The sequence below is a fragment of the Hordeum vulgare genome, chromosome 5H (genome assembly GCF_904849725.1).
Source record: "Hordeum vulgare subsp. vulgare chromosome 5H, MorexV3_pseudomolecules_assembly, whole genome shotgun sequence".
NCBI lineage: Eukaryota > Viridiplantae > Streptophyta > Magnoliopsida > Poales > Poaceae > Hordeum > Hordeum vulgare.
Window position 1 is genome coordinate 5,382,232 of NC_058522.1, and position 14,710 is coordinate 5,396,941.

The 14,710-nt window shown below is 42.3% G+C and overlaps 1 protein-coding gene across 2 annotated transcripts; it reads right to left on the bottom strand.

The window, feature by feature from the left end:
* Positions 1-465: 465 nt before the first annotated feature.
* On the bottom strand, positions 466-7,259 carry LOC123396123 (short integuments 2, mitochondrial). 2 transcript variants are annotated; one of them, XM_045091170.1, is made up of 8 exons: positions 6,999-7,259; positions 6,611-6,715; positions 6,323-6,400; positions 5,586-5,727; positions 4,805-4,875; positions 3,561-3,657; positions 3,174-3,385; positions 466-936 (listed from the first exon to the last, which is right to left on the bottom strand). In XM_045091170.1, the coding sequence occupies exons 1-8, from the start codon at positions 7,158-7,160 to the stop codon at positions 691-693; spliced, it is 1,113 nt and encodes a 370-aa protein (XP_044947105.1). In that variant the 5' UTR covers positions 7,161-7,259; the 3' UTR covers positions 466-690. The 2 variants fall into 2 exon arrangements, with proteins under 2 accessions (XP_044947105.1, XP_044947106.1); XM_045091171.1 differs by lacking the exons at positions 6,611-6,715; positions 6,999-7,259 and adding an exon at positions 6,494-6,604.
* Positions 7,260-14,710: the final 7,451 nt, after the last annotated feature.

Genomic DNA, 14,710 nt, shown 5'->3' on the forward strand with positions numbered 1-14,710 from the left:
GCAACGCATACTTACATGATAATAAGGATGCGACACGACACAACACACATGATCGATTTCTACACCAGTAAATAAGATGTCAACATATATTAATTCGTATATCATCTCAAAATTGCACCCTTCACCTAAAGATTTGAATAGCCCCCTAGGCAGAGGTAACCTACATAAAATTAGGGTACTTAATGTCACCGCCCTAACCTACTACCGAGCCTCATATTCAAGAGATGCAAAACCATTTTAGCTTCAGGAGATCCAAAACCTTGCTCAACTTACCATTGCTACTTTAATCAATCAAAAGTTCAATACTGGCTGCCTACGGTTTTTATGTATTAGTGCCCCACCGACGGTCCAAGGAACCCACCTGCTGATGATGCAAAATCGGTTGCCCCACACAAGTCTGCTAAAGACCTTGCACAACCACTTCTGCCAAAATCTCAAGAGGAAGGGGACAAAAAGACCACGGAAAAACAAGAAACGGCAGCCAATCAACATAGGCAAAGAACCCACCACCAGATAAGCAGCAAATGGAGAAGCCCTACAAGGGAATCTGCGCAGAAAGGCACATGTCTGCTTCGAGTTATCTATGAGTAGTACTGAACACTGTGACACATCGCATTACCTCATAGCAAAACTATTCCTGGAAGGTTGCAATCACCTGGGCATTCAAAGGCAAGTGAATCTTCTTTCCCCTTAGTGCTGGTCAGGAAGGTCATCGAGGATGAACGGGCCGAGTTTCCCTGATCTGAAAAGAGTCAATAACTTCTTGGATGCTGGGCCATGTGAATCATCAAGCGGTTTGTGGGGTATTCTGAACACCTTTCGAAGGGCAACAAGCTGCGAGTCAATTAGACTTTCCAGCTCATTATCTTCATCGAGATTGCCTGTGAATTCCATGGCTGTACTGCACAGGGTTCTCTGGACCTCTATCACCAGGTCCTGTAATAGGAGGACAAGGTTGTTAGCTCCTATATATAGGAAATAGATGACTTGGAGGAAACCATTGATTACCACAGTACCATGGACACAGTAAGGTTAAATGTGCCATTTGCACCATACGAATAGTATGCATAATAACAGTGAACAACAAGCAGCTTTTGATTGGACAGAAAGATGATAGTGAGAGGTTCTGTCTAAGTTTATTATCCTGTGCTATCTTCAAATGTACTCCCTCTGTCGCAAAATAAGTGTCACTGCTTTAGTATAAAATTTATACTAACTTGGTACTAAATTTGCGTCACTTATTTTGGGACAGAGGGAGTAGATGACAACTGAAAACATTGAAAACAAACTCTGACACGCAAACACAAATGATGAAGCAAACAAGTGGGAACAATAAGGATTGAGCAGAAAAAACATGGAAATAATTGGCAAGTCAAAAAAATGTACTATGTTATAGCTCAATTATATTTAATTAGAATAATTAATAAGGTATGGCAGTTAGATACATTCACATGGAGTGAAAACAAAAAATGAACTATGTTATAGCTCAATACATAGCTTCAGGCTTGTTTTCACTCCAGTACTATGGGATGTGATAAAGTGAGGGGAAAATGAAAGAAAACAAGGCGGAAACTTGCTAGCTGATGTTGTAGCTAGTAGCACCAGAGCAAATCAAGTGATGAAGTCGCTGCTTGCCTTCCCTGCTAGCCGATGCTGTTGTCGCTCCTCTCTCTGCTAGCCGCTCCCACTCTCCGCTGCTGCTGCTGCTCCACTGGCTGCTACCTGCTTCTTTCCCAGGCTCCGTTGCTGCTCCGCTCCTGCCTGGCCGCTGACTCTGCAAGCAGCCAGGAAATTGATCTGCCGCAAGCAGCTGCTGCCGAGGAGCGCTGCCCAGGAATCGCAGCGCCGGCGACAAATCGATCCGCCTCCACGCTGCCCTGCTTCTCTTCCCTGCGAGCGAACGCCGCTGATTTTCCTTCGCTGCTTACCCTATGCCGCTAACTGCCTTCTCGCTGGGATTGGCACTGTATTCCTTTGCTGCTAGCCCGCCGCCACTGGCCTTTCCATCTTCGCCACCACGTTATGCCGGAGAGATGATGGGATATGTGGGTTGGGGGGGGGGGGGGGGGGGGGGGGAGCGACGTGGGTGGTGAAACGAGATTTTTTTTCCCGCTAAGAGCTGGAACCATGTAATTCCAAAGATTTGGAGGAATCGATGGATTCCGGATCTTGTAGCTAGAATAGCCACAAAATATGCCTAAATACGCTGATAGTTTAATCTGCAATGAATCAAAGATTGCGGCTTCAAAATTATCAACTCTGCCATGGTATTATACTAGTTTGCATGGCAAAGTTCTCATTATTCCGGACAATTTTGCAAGACACTAGGCCAGGATACAGCAGTGTCAAATGACCGAAGCAGCAAATTGTGGTACATAAAATGTCAGCAGTCTAGCATTAATGTATACTTTTTAGAAGAAAAAAAATATGGCAAAGAATTTATTTTGTAAATAAATTCACTATTGAATTTGTTGCCAGCAAAGCCGCACAAAGTTGGCTGAAATCCAACTTTGCTACACACACTCTGAGCAAACCTCCAAGCTGATTGTTTAATTTGCAAAGTTCAGAACAGAGTATGACAGAAAATAAACTAAGCAAAAACTAGATGTATGTGTAACTTTTGTTAATGACCCATCTTTGCCTACTGCTAGCCCCAGCTAGCAGTGAATTGAATATTGTGACTTCGATATATCATGAATACAAAGTGAAGATAAATGTATACCTAGCAGGTTGGCGATATCAATCACCAGCGCTTCACAATTACTTTGGAACTACCATGCCAGCTAGTGACAAGCTAGGAGCATAGAGTCCAACAGGGCAATTAACAAAGACGGTACCATGTCATGAAAAAAAAAACCGAAACCATGACTAGAAGCTACAAATAATGCAAGCTCACATCACATGTGAACCATAACCATTTCATGCTATTCCAGTGCATCTGATTTGAAAGACTTCAGGTAGTAGGATCCCACTGATTAAAAATATCCTTAGAGAGTTATTGTTATTTTCAAAATGCTAATCCATGTGATCCTCAAACCCTCATATATCTAATACATCCTAATGTCAGCAGATGGCACACAAGAAAAGTTTGCACGGTAGCACCTAAATATGGGTTTGGAGAGACATGACCCATAATTGGCTCATGCAGTGCATTTTTTTGTAAGAGCCAGTACCTGAACATACAAGGCATCAGAATTGTTAAAACGCCGCCTCCTCCGCAGTGAACCACTAGACCCTTTTTCACAACTGTCATCTGGCTCTTCATCAAATTCTTCTCTTCTGTGAAGCAATCGCTCCCAGTGTAGAGGAGTTTTTCTAATATTAAGAAGAGATAATAGATATTTGGCTATACGCTCCTCTCCAACCACCGAATCTTTGACAGCTCCTGCACATAAACAGAAAAGTACAATATTGATAAGTACGTGAAAATTCCAATATCAGAGGAGAGTAAAACTAGTAAACAAACCATGATGATCATTACAAGTAAGGCATGCCAATGATCTTGTTCTTCAGATAATTGTTGGCATAGTGAAAAGAACAGCACAGAATAAGAATCTAACCTGTCAGAGCAAGCTTTAGACCTGTTTCCATGTCTGGAATGCTTGGCACTAGAACACCTGGTGTATCAAGCACGTAAATGCTCGGTTGGCTTGCAATCTATCCAAAAAACACCTTATTGTTAAATGTACACAATTAATCATAACAGAAGAGACCAAACAACAGGGCACTGTCCTAGAAATGGCTCGTACTTCTACAAATGCACTCACTTGAATAAAGGCTCACTGTCACAGCAGTTTCATGTGTGGACAGTTGAAAAGTACTGAGCTGATTGTTTTCGTGAATGAGAATGGAGTCAGGGTTAAATGAATCAAGTACCAGCCGAGCGCGATGACAGGGCCACATATGGCATATGCTGGGCTGGCATGGGCCAAGGGCATATTTGGTTTGTAACCACACTTTATCAAATGTTAGGCAGACAAGTTAGGCAAGTGTTTGGTTGCAGCCACAACACACTTTCTTAACCTGTTACCCCACTTTTCATAGTCATTTGCTAGCCAACTTTTGCCACAAGTGTGCAACCAATTTTGCTGCCACAAAAACTGTGGCTTGCCACACTTGTAGCACAAAAGTGAGGTACAGCATGGAAGTCAACTACACATGCCCTAAATGAATTGTACTAGGTTTTGGGTTGCATGCCCAAGTTACCTATCGTCTGGATATGTTTAAAATGTATGCAGAACGAAGAGAATTGAGATCAAAGAAGTGAAGAAAGGCAATTCCTGGCATCTAATTTCTCATGTGTCTTTGTTCTTATGCTCTCCCCCAAATCTTAGCTAAGATTGTGCATATGTGCCGTGACTAGGATCTTCTATTTTGTGAGCTTCAAGGTACATAGGTAGCTAATTTAGTTGCCAGATGGAACTACAAAGCAAGACTTGCCAATATACATAAACTAACTATTATAAAAACTTCAATTAAAACATAGTTTATGTCTTCTTAGTAGGAAAAAGACGGAAATAGATTCCAAGCTTCCTGCAGTTACTCCATATCCATGGATGTGTGCCTATTCGCATTGAATACTACATCTAGTGTTGAATATGCGCAAATAACATAAAGTAAAAGAAAAAAAGGTACTCAGATATGACTCAATTGGGCAGTCATTCACATGCATAATATAACTGACAAAGCAGCCAGGCTAACATGTAACATCTGTTGTGTTTCCTGGTAACTAATACAGCGATAATGAGCGTCTGGAAAAAATAAATTAACAAATTCAGCTGTGTCATTGACCTCAGAGCCTCACCTTATATCCTGCAATGTCTTGTGTAACTCCAGGCAGAGGTCCAACTCTAGCCCGCTTGATCTTATCGTTCACTGGGAATAGAGCAACAATAAACATGGATAACCAAGGAAATAAACAATATCCGTCTTTATTCTAAAACTGACTCCTAATGCAGCACCCACATTAAGCCACATCAACCTAAAAAGGCCAGTCGTTGGATTATATCGAGGATCAATCAAGTCCAGTAAATCTTCACAGTTAAGACCTACAAACAGTCTTGTCTTTTGGTTAAATAAGACATCCCTTTATAAAATGGTGTCTCTTCGTTAAAAAAAACACGTCCCTTGGTGAAAAGATGTCTCCTCATGAAAAGACACGTCAGTTAGTGAAAAGGCATCTCTTCGTGGAAAGACACGTCCCTTGGTGAAATGATTTTTTTTTCATGGAAAAACATATTAGAAAATTTATGAAAAGAAACACAATATTTTTAGATTAGCACATTACAAAAGTTCACTTTGTAGCTTACAAAAGTTGCCGCCGCTGAAACTGCCTTAACTGTGCCAGAGAACAAATGTACTCCCTCCGATCTAAATTAATTGGCACACACTTAGTTTTGTACTAAGTGTGCGTCAATTAATTTGGATCGGAGGGTGTAGCAAAATTTAACATTTCAATTTGGATATGTGCTTTGCAACTCTGCTTAAAATGCAAAATTTATATAAAAATAAACTCACCAAAAAAATCTAATAATAACTGCAGCAAAGTGTGGGCTTTACACTAGTTTCTATTATAATGGTCATACCTGGAAATCTAGAATTGGCAATTCTATGAATGGCATTAATGAGTGCAGACTTTCCAACATTGGGGACACCAACCACCATAACAAGAAGTGTGGGCTCTTTCAAGATTGATTCCCTTAGTTTCAACTCCACAAGCCCAAGCAGCTGTTAATTAGAGAAGCAAACGTTCAACGTGTCAAGCCTACACTTAGGATTAAATGAAACAAATCATCATTTAGGCAAGGCAAAATTGAAAATCCAGCGCAGTAAAACTTAAAATACTTGCAGAGCCTAACGGAGGTTGAGTGAAATGAAACGATAAAGATATAAAAAATCCAGTTAATAACATACAAGACGCATTTCCATAAGTCTGAATCCTTGTACAAACCTACTTCAAGTGATATTCCTATTGATCGGAGAGTTACTATGAAGGTTCAGTCATCGTGTGTCCTATTATGTTAAGCCAGCTCGTGTCCTAGTAGGTTAACTTTAGAATTCCAGTAGATTCCCTAGTAGTGGAAGGTTTTGTTTGTGAATGACCTCTGCCAGCGCAGAATATAGAGTTTCAGAAGTGGTCTAGGCGTCTGGTGACCAGTTACCCCTACAGTTACTAATTAGGTAAATGAACCCCGCTCTCAAAGTTGCACAAAAGTTTCAGAGCATAGCATCTGATTGACGGTTTCAGTATAATACAGATATAGATGTCTTGTGAGGTTTACACAAAGAAAAATGGATAAACATGACAGTAACAGTTACTAACCTGATTAATAGAGTTGCTGCTATGTGCGTTTAATGAGATGCAATCTTGCTTACGTGACTGAAAATGATCAAGCCACATCTGCATAACGGCGTAAACATGATCTTGTGAGTATCAGCATCAGCACCAAATCTCATTGTGTATGATAACAGGATTAAATCTCAGAAGAAGCACATGATGAATGTTTGAACAAGAGATGGTGCTTCCGGCGTGAGGAGGCCGACCAAACTGCGGAGGCAAGAGATGGTGCTTCCGGCGTGAGGAGGCCGACCAAACTGCGGAGGCGCTTACATTCATTATATTGGGATTCGCAAGATCTTTCTTGTTTAGAGCAAGGATACGCCTCTTGGCCGCAAGCACCGGCTGAAGGTCTTCGTTCGCTGAGGATAACGGAATCTGGTCATGAGTCACATCAGTTGCGAGAAAGTGATCATCAGGCGAACAGAGAAACACAAGACACAAACACTCGTGAAATGAGAGGAAAGACATGCTGACAAAAATGGTTCAAGTTGCACGCAGGAAAGACATGCTGACAAAAATGGTACGGCTGTAACAAGAAGGGACATTTCATCGAACACCATGCGAGCACAGGGAAGCTGCCGCCCATGGGAGCGTCCCTTGTCGACAAGGGGAGACGTTTGCGAAACAGGGTGGCGGTGAGGAGGGGGAGGGGACGTACGCGGGCGTCGCGGACCTCGATGACGAGGTCGGCGAGCTTGAGGCGGTCGCGGATGGCGCGCGAGGCGGCAGCCATGTGGCCGGGGAACCAGTTGATGGCTCCGCCGCCGGCGTTCAAGGCCATCTCGCCGGCGCGCTTTCCCGCCCGCGTCAGACCCCGCATCCTGGCGTCGGCGGCGGCTCAACCCCGCGTCGGCGTCGGCGGCGGCGCTGCCACTCCGAGGGACGCCGTGTCTCTCGCTGCAAAAAGGCTTTACAAGTTGGGGGAAACCGTCAGTGCAGTGCTGGTTTTGTTTCCGGCCCAAGCAAGCCCACTACATGTTGCCTACTGGAGTACTACTGAATAAAAATGTATGACAGGTACGAGTATTTCCGAACGGAGGAAGTATAAGAATGCGCGCACGCACGCTCTATCCCTACGATCACTTACGAGATACTGACCCGACGCGTCATCTCGAGATCGACGTAATCGCCACAGATGCGTTCGTAGTTGACGGAAACGGTCTCCTCCTATCAAATGCACATTGCATGAAGTCTTGAAATAAATACAGAAAAATACGACTATTAGCGTCAAAGTTGACGACTTGAATCATATGAGCTACGTACGGGCAGTTTGCACACGTGTTGTGTCTTGTAAAAAAGTAATTAGGGTATTAGAGCTAGGTGGTCTAAGTTCCTATAACCGAGTCTTTCTGGCCCATGTGAACATATTTTCTTAATGTATTAATGAAGAGGGCCTCTCTAAACAGTGAAAATGGGTAGGTGTCCCTTAACGGCTATTTCTAGACAAATACATCGTCCACTTTTCTCATATTTGAAAATAGCATATCTTAAAATGTTTGATGTATGTTCTTGTCAGAATTTTATTGAATAAATAATAAGGATGGTTGTATGCATCAATTGTTGCAGAGGCCGGGGATCTTAACCTCCTTTTCTAAATAAAAGAAAATAGATCTTAGGAGGATGTTGGCAAAAAATAAGGGAAGACCCACTTTTTGACATACTGTTTCGTATTTTCAAAGGGTGCTGAATAGTAATTCAACTGATGCGGAGAACCTCGCCTACTTTCAAAGTCTTAAACAATGTGTTTATCTATCTTTCTTGATAAAAGTATGCAAACTCATCGAGTTGAAAAGTACGGACGGCTTATCCTGAACGATCTGCTCACGCTCAGGTGGCGCCCTTTTAAGATCGAACATGTGGTTGTTCACCATGGAAACCATAAGATGTAGAACTTCCCTATTAAAACATGTTGTTCAAAGGGTTCGTCTGTTCGTCCATTAAATATTCTGCTTTTTTTCTCTGTAGTTGCATTCAAATAATCATGGATATTTGTTTCTTTACTGGCTTTATATAACTCTGAAAATACAAATTATAATCAAGCCTCTTGTTCATACTCTCATCGAAGGGTGCTATTCTAATGCATGCACGTATGGGTCATCTCATTGGCTTTTTTTGCTGTGGTCTGGTTTTATTGGTTTACTCTTTATGTTTTCTTTACAGTTTTATTGGTTTTCTTCAGTTTTTATTTGACTTTTTCTTTCCTTTTTTAATATGTGTTTTCCTTACGTTTTCTCATTGACTTTCTTTGGTGTTCATTTGTTTTTTCGTTTTCTTTTGGATTTTTCGTGTTTTTATTTACTTTTTTGTTGTGGTTTTTCATTTTCATAAGGATTTCTCTTAATTTTTCATGTGTGTGCTTTCTTTACGGTTTTCATTGTTATTACTTTTGGGCTCCCCGATTTTCATTGTTTATTTACCAGGGTTTTTTCCATTTTGTTTTGTTTTCTTTACATTTTTCTTTTCGACATATATCTAATTTTTATACATATTTTACATTTTTTGTACATTAGTAACTTTTTATTCATGGTTAACATGTTTCAAATACATTATTAACATTTAGAAATATACTCTTTGATTTCTACATTTTTCTATTGTGTATATTTTTTTTATACATCAGGAATATTTTTCGATAAACGTTTAATATTTTATAAAAACATGGTTAATATTTTTCCCAAATATATATTTTGATGTCTACATTTTTTCGTACACATTGTTGATTTTTTGTATACATCAGAAACATTTTGTATATATGTCTAACATTTTTAATTGATAAAAAAGTTTAAATATATGTTTTTATGTCTATTTTTTCATACACGTAGTACATTTCATATACATCAGGAACATTTTTATATATATGTTTAGAATTTTAAATACATGGTTGGTATGTTTTTAAAATGCCAAATACACAATTTACAAAGACGTGAACATTCTTGGCCACAAACATTTTCTTTTTGAATGCTATCAATATTTTTGTTAGACATTACGCTAACAATTCTTTACGGCATGTTAATATTTATAAAATTCACGGTTTTCGGAAAAAATATCAATTTTATTTTTTGGAAATATATGTATTTAGAATGTTTGTCCAACATATATATAAAGGAAACAAAATAATTGAATGAATTCAAAAATAAAGGAAGAAACGAAATTAATTGAACGCCACTAGGGCCGGCCCGTTAGTAGTGAAGCCAGACGCGAGCGTACACTCGGTCTCGCACTAGGCGGCGTGCCCAAGAAAAACTAAGAGCACTTTCAGCAAGCCCCTAACACATACATGGTCACTTCCATGAGGATCTCCTCTCAACCTCGTGTTTCTCGCATTTCCCGAGCCTTGTAACGTCATCGTGCGGTACGACTTGGTGCTGACAACAAAGAGCTCGAGGAAGATATCACATTGTGTGTAATGTCAACCTTGATTGTTTCCGAGACCTCAGAGATATCTGAGTGGAGGCTCTTAGACAAGTGATCTTGTTATAAGAATGTGCTCTTGGGAAAAAATGTAATTGCCGATCTATGCACGGTCCGTCCTTCATGTTGATCTCTTCTTCCTTCATCTTGCAAAATTAAACGGAAAAAAGCGAAAACAGAATGGTCACATAATTTTGGAGCGTGTACTCGCACGATAAAAGAGAGGATAAAATGGGAGTTCTAGATGACTTCCTCAACACTATTTGCATGTTTTTAGTTGACAAAAACTATACACGGTCCTATGCTATATATACTCACCTACCTACCTTTTGAATAGGGCTGTCAAAGGTCCATTGACAAAACATGTTTTATTCTGTATCAGCTCCATCCTACAGTAAACACAGAGATATTGGAGGAAAACAAAACATCATGGTAAACATGCACCTTCCCGTGCCTGTTCCAGCATATCACCAGATTCAGAATTATAACTCTTTGCCAAGAACTCGAGAGTTATACAATTGTGTGTACAATTACCATATTTTTAGGCCAATATTTCTTATTCCAAATAGATTTTCTTCCTGTGCTGAATCCCCTCCGATTGAATGCCGAGACATCGATGAAGATGATGACATCGCATGTCATTGTTTCACTAGAAAGCCTGAGACCTCGATGATCTGCGAGTGGCAGCCCTTAGTCCAAGTGGTCCGGTCGATGGCCGATCTTTATTATGGCAAACAGAATTTTTTTTGCGGGTGGCGTCAAATTTTTTTTTGCACTCTGCTCCCTCCATATCCTCCCGGATTACCATAGTATCAATGCCCCTCTTCAGATTTTTGAAGCCCCTTTTCTCAGTTGAAGCCTCTGTCAAGCTGACATTATAAATGTACGGTATCTTCACACAACACAACAACACAACGAGTATATTCCATAATGTAGGAGTATCTCACTGAATTAACGTACCAAAGAGATGGATAAAAATTCAAAGTTTGGCGAATTTTCGCCAAATTTTCTACTCCGGTTTCTGTTCGTACTCCACAGTTGAACAATTTTAGCCCCATCTGACAAGTGGCCCTTATGTGTCAGGCTGATCTGCCTAGATCGGCCTAGTGGTTACTCGCCACTTATCAGGCTGATCTGCCTAGATCGGCCTAGTGCTTTGATCATTCCGTGTGCAAGTCAATACCATGGCTACGAAATTCGCCGGTACAATATGTGGTGTTAAGACATGACAATGGCCGGTAAACCGAAGGCGGACCAAAAAAAAGTAGTGCAAAACTGTTGCAGTGTATGTTACCCACAAAATTTGAAACAGCTGCAGAATGCTAGGCCTGTGAATGAAAACTGTTATGTTCCCGCAAAAAGTTGCGTAGATCGGTTAAATTTCGGTGATTGCATAGACCGGTTAAAGTTTGGTGATCGCATAGACCGGTTAAAGTTCCATGTATATCTAAACCGTTCACTATTCTTTGGACATCTCAGCGCCTGTAGCTCAGTGGATAGAGTGTCCGTTTCCTAAGCGGAATGCCGTAGGTGCGAGGGGGGTGATTGGATGTGGTGGTTGTGGATGGCAGAGAGGAGGAAATGGCCAATGTGACATAGGCTGGCGGGCCAGCAGTTGCAAGAGCGGGTGTCGCGCATGTTCGGTCCGTGTCAGCGGCGACGAAATCTAGCTCAAATTTTGGCCTGAAATGGGTCTATCAAGGATAAATAACGAATGCTCGTCCGTTTGGATCGACACGTTGGACCGTGATTTGTGTTCGTTTGCGTTCAAACGGACACGCATGTACAATTTGGATCCACACGCACTGGAGTTGCTCTATGGCATGCGATGAAGCGGCCGTCGTAGTGGCGATGGCATGAGTGGAGTTGTTGGCGCCGCCTCCTTGCAGCGCTGCTCTTCTTCCTCTTGCTGCCTCTCACAGCTCTCTCTTCTCTCATGTATCTTCCAAGAACACTCTCAGCACAACGACACACACAACAGGCAAACACACATGTACACACACCTCACCGTGAAGAAAAATAGCTTTGCCTCTTGCACCCGGTGAGAACACATGGACTACATTTTTCTCTTCTTCCCACAATTCAGAAGATGCAATTACACGGCCGGACACTCCCGGCTAAAATCGCAGCCACTAATCCATTACTTACTACCATGCACGCACGCTCCCACTGCTTGCATGCATGTACTCACAACGGTCCAGCCACACACATCGGCTTAGGTCCGATTACTACTCCACTTAGCCAGCTACACACATACATGTTTGAGCAATAATGCTAGACTTACGTAAAAGTCTACGAAATCTTACGTACTAACTCTTCATTTTCCTTAATCTAATACTTTACGTAAGTCTAGCATAGTCACTTCCAAATCTATCAGATAACAAACTAGGAGCTCCTCTACGCACGCCACAACTACTACGCCCACTTCTTTCTCCATATGTACCTGCTATGCGACTTGCCGCTCGGACTCCGCAGAACATAATGCATGCAGCTAACTGATAAGTCTAATCCTATGAATGTAATACTAATAACAAGATTAGTTTCAACATTCACCTGTCTAATCTTGTTAACTTATTTATCTCTTGAAGACCATGGTCATTGATGTTGCCGGTCCAACACGGAGACGGACGCGATTGCCATCTTGTCACATTGATTACCGCTGCCGCTGTTGGCCTTGATGAGAGCCACACCTCTTACGCCTTCACCACAAGCGTGCCGCCACCGCACGCTCGTTGTCGCATGTTTGCCACCGGTGCCGCAACTCGCCGATGACTCACCCCATGTTCACCACCGGCGATGCAACTCACCGGTGACTCGCCTCCATTTTTGCCACCGATGTCGCAACTCGCCAGTGACTCGCCTCCATATTGTCGACGATGACGCACTTTGTCGCCAACTCGGATATGGACGATGAACCCCTTATGGCAATGACCTCCGCAACATGGTCATACCCTCCTTGTTGTCGGTGACGCAATTTACCGGGCAACATACCATTCTCCATCGCTCGTGACCCAGCTCGACGATGATCGATGGAGACACGCACCAGCCACTAGCAGCATCGCGCCGCCAACGCCACCCACCTTGCGCCGACGATCCTCACCTCACATGGAGTCCGCCACGCCTCCACCATCGCGTCCGCCATAAGAGCCGCACCGACGCGCACCTCCATAGGCCGACACACGGCCCGAAGCGTCGCTCGGCTGCCGACGAACGCCGCCATCGTCGGCACGCCTCCGGCATGGCGACCACGCTCAAGATAATCAGGCTCATGATACCAATTGTTGGAGTTATCCAGGAGATCGATGGATACACACACGCAAGTACACGGTGGACACACCTACACTTCTCCGTGATACACAATGGAGAGGAAGAACACAAACACGAAGAGCTTTTCCGGCACACGCACTTGTACCTTTTCTGTATTCCTCACTCTCACTCTCGATGCAATGCAGATACATGGCTTAAATAGCCGACTCACTTGGCTATCACACAGCCACTACTCCACTACTTGCACGCACACAGCCGCAGCTTCTAGTGTTACAACACAGTTACAAATTAAACATGCTCTAACACTAATAACAAGATTAGTTCCAACAGGAGCGTCACTTGTCTAAACTTTGGATGGCAAGCTTGCCGGTGGGGGGAGTTTGGGATCTGGATGGTATGTGCTGGGTATGTTAGCAATTTTTGGAACAGCATGAAGCTTATAATATAATATATAAACATATATGTGAGCATGTATTGTATATAGAACTGAAACATCTATGAAAACAGGAAGCATGACTATCATATGAACCTGTAGATAGGGGATGAACAAATCATACACTCTAATAGCCGAGGATAAAATCACAGCGACGACTTTCTCAACAACCTTGTAGATCGTGGCTTCGGTGTCGACAAGGAAGTAATCGAAGCATAGGACGAAGACACTTCCCTAAAAGATTATTGTCCTTCTCCCGGTGCATAATCACAAAAGAGGTGTTGTGCCCACAGGCATATATAGTGGATGAAATTTTATCTGAGGGGCGACAGCTAGGATTGCCAACGCCTCCAATCATGAATAGAGCCAGTTAATGACTTAGGGTGTACAAATGTACTTCCACTACTTTGGTAACTAGCTTGCATACTATGGTGTAGCTCACACATATAGTACAACACTATACATAAAAAATAGAAGAGACTTGAGTAAAATTGTGATTTATTGAACTATGCACACCCACTGTTGAGATGCTCACGCTGCCTCCAATATATATGCCGTTAGGTGGCATGGCGTGGTGCGGCGGAGGCGATAGATGAGGAGCACGAGTGTATAACTCCTCTTCTCAAGTTCCAGTAAGCATGTGCAAGACAACCCGAAAGTGATCTTCTGAGCGCGAGCACACGTGCTCGCGGTATCCTTCCCGTATGTGGTCCTCGTGATCCACATTGTGACACGGATAAGCCTAGGTATTTCTCCCGTATATCTGTTAATGAACAACTCTGCTGGGCCACTTCTGCCCATAACTCCACACAGAATCTTAACAGTCTTTCTATATTTCCCTATGGCTTCGGCCACAGGTTTAAGAGCCACCACTGCTAGGAATACAATTTCTCCATGAGTTGATCAGGGATTGTCAATGAAGATTGTCTTTTTTTCCTTACGAAATGGCAATGAAGATTGTTGGCAATGATCAGGGACTTATAACACATATAATGAATCAATATCTAGTGGATTAGTTGAAATCTTAGAAATTCTCACCATCCGTCATGCGAATGACATTTCAACTAATCAGCTCATGAAGTTTTCACACCATTCTTTTATTTTGCAAGAGGAAACAAAAAATGAGTAGTAGGACAGTCACATCATTTTTACAGGGCTGACCCGTGTGATAAAGCAAGGAAACGGTTCTTGGGTGACTTGCTCACCACTATTTGTGTGCTTAGCTGACAAATACTATACACAGTCCTACGCGCTATATATAC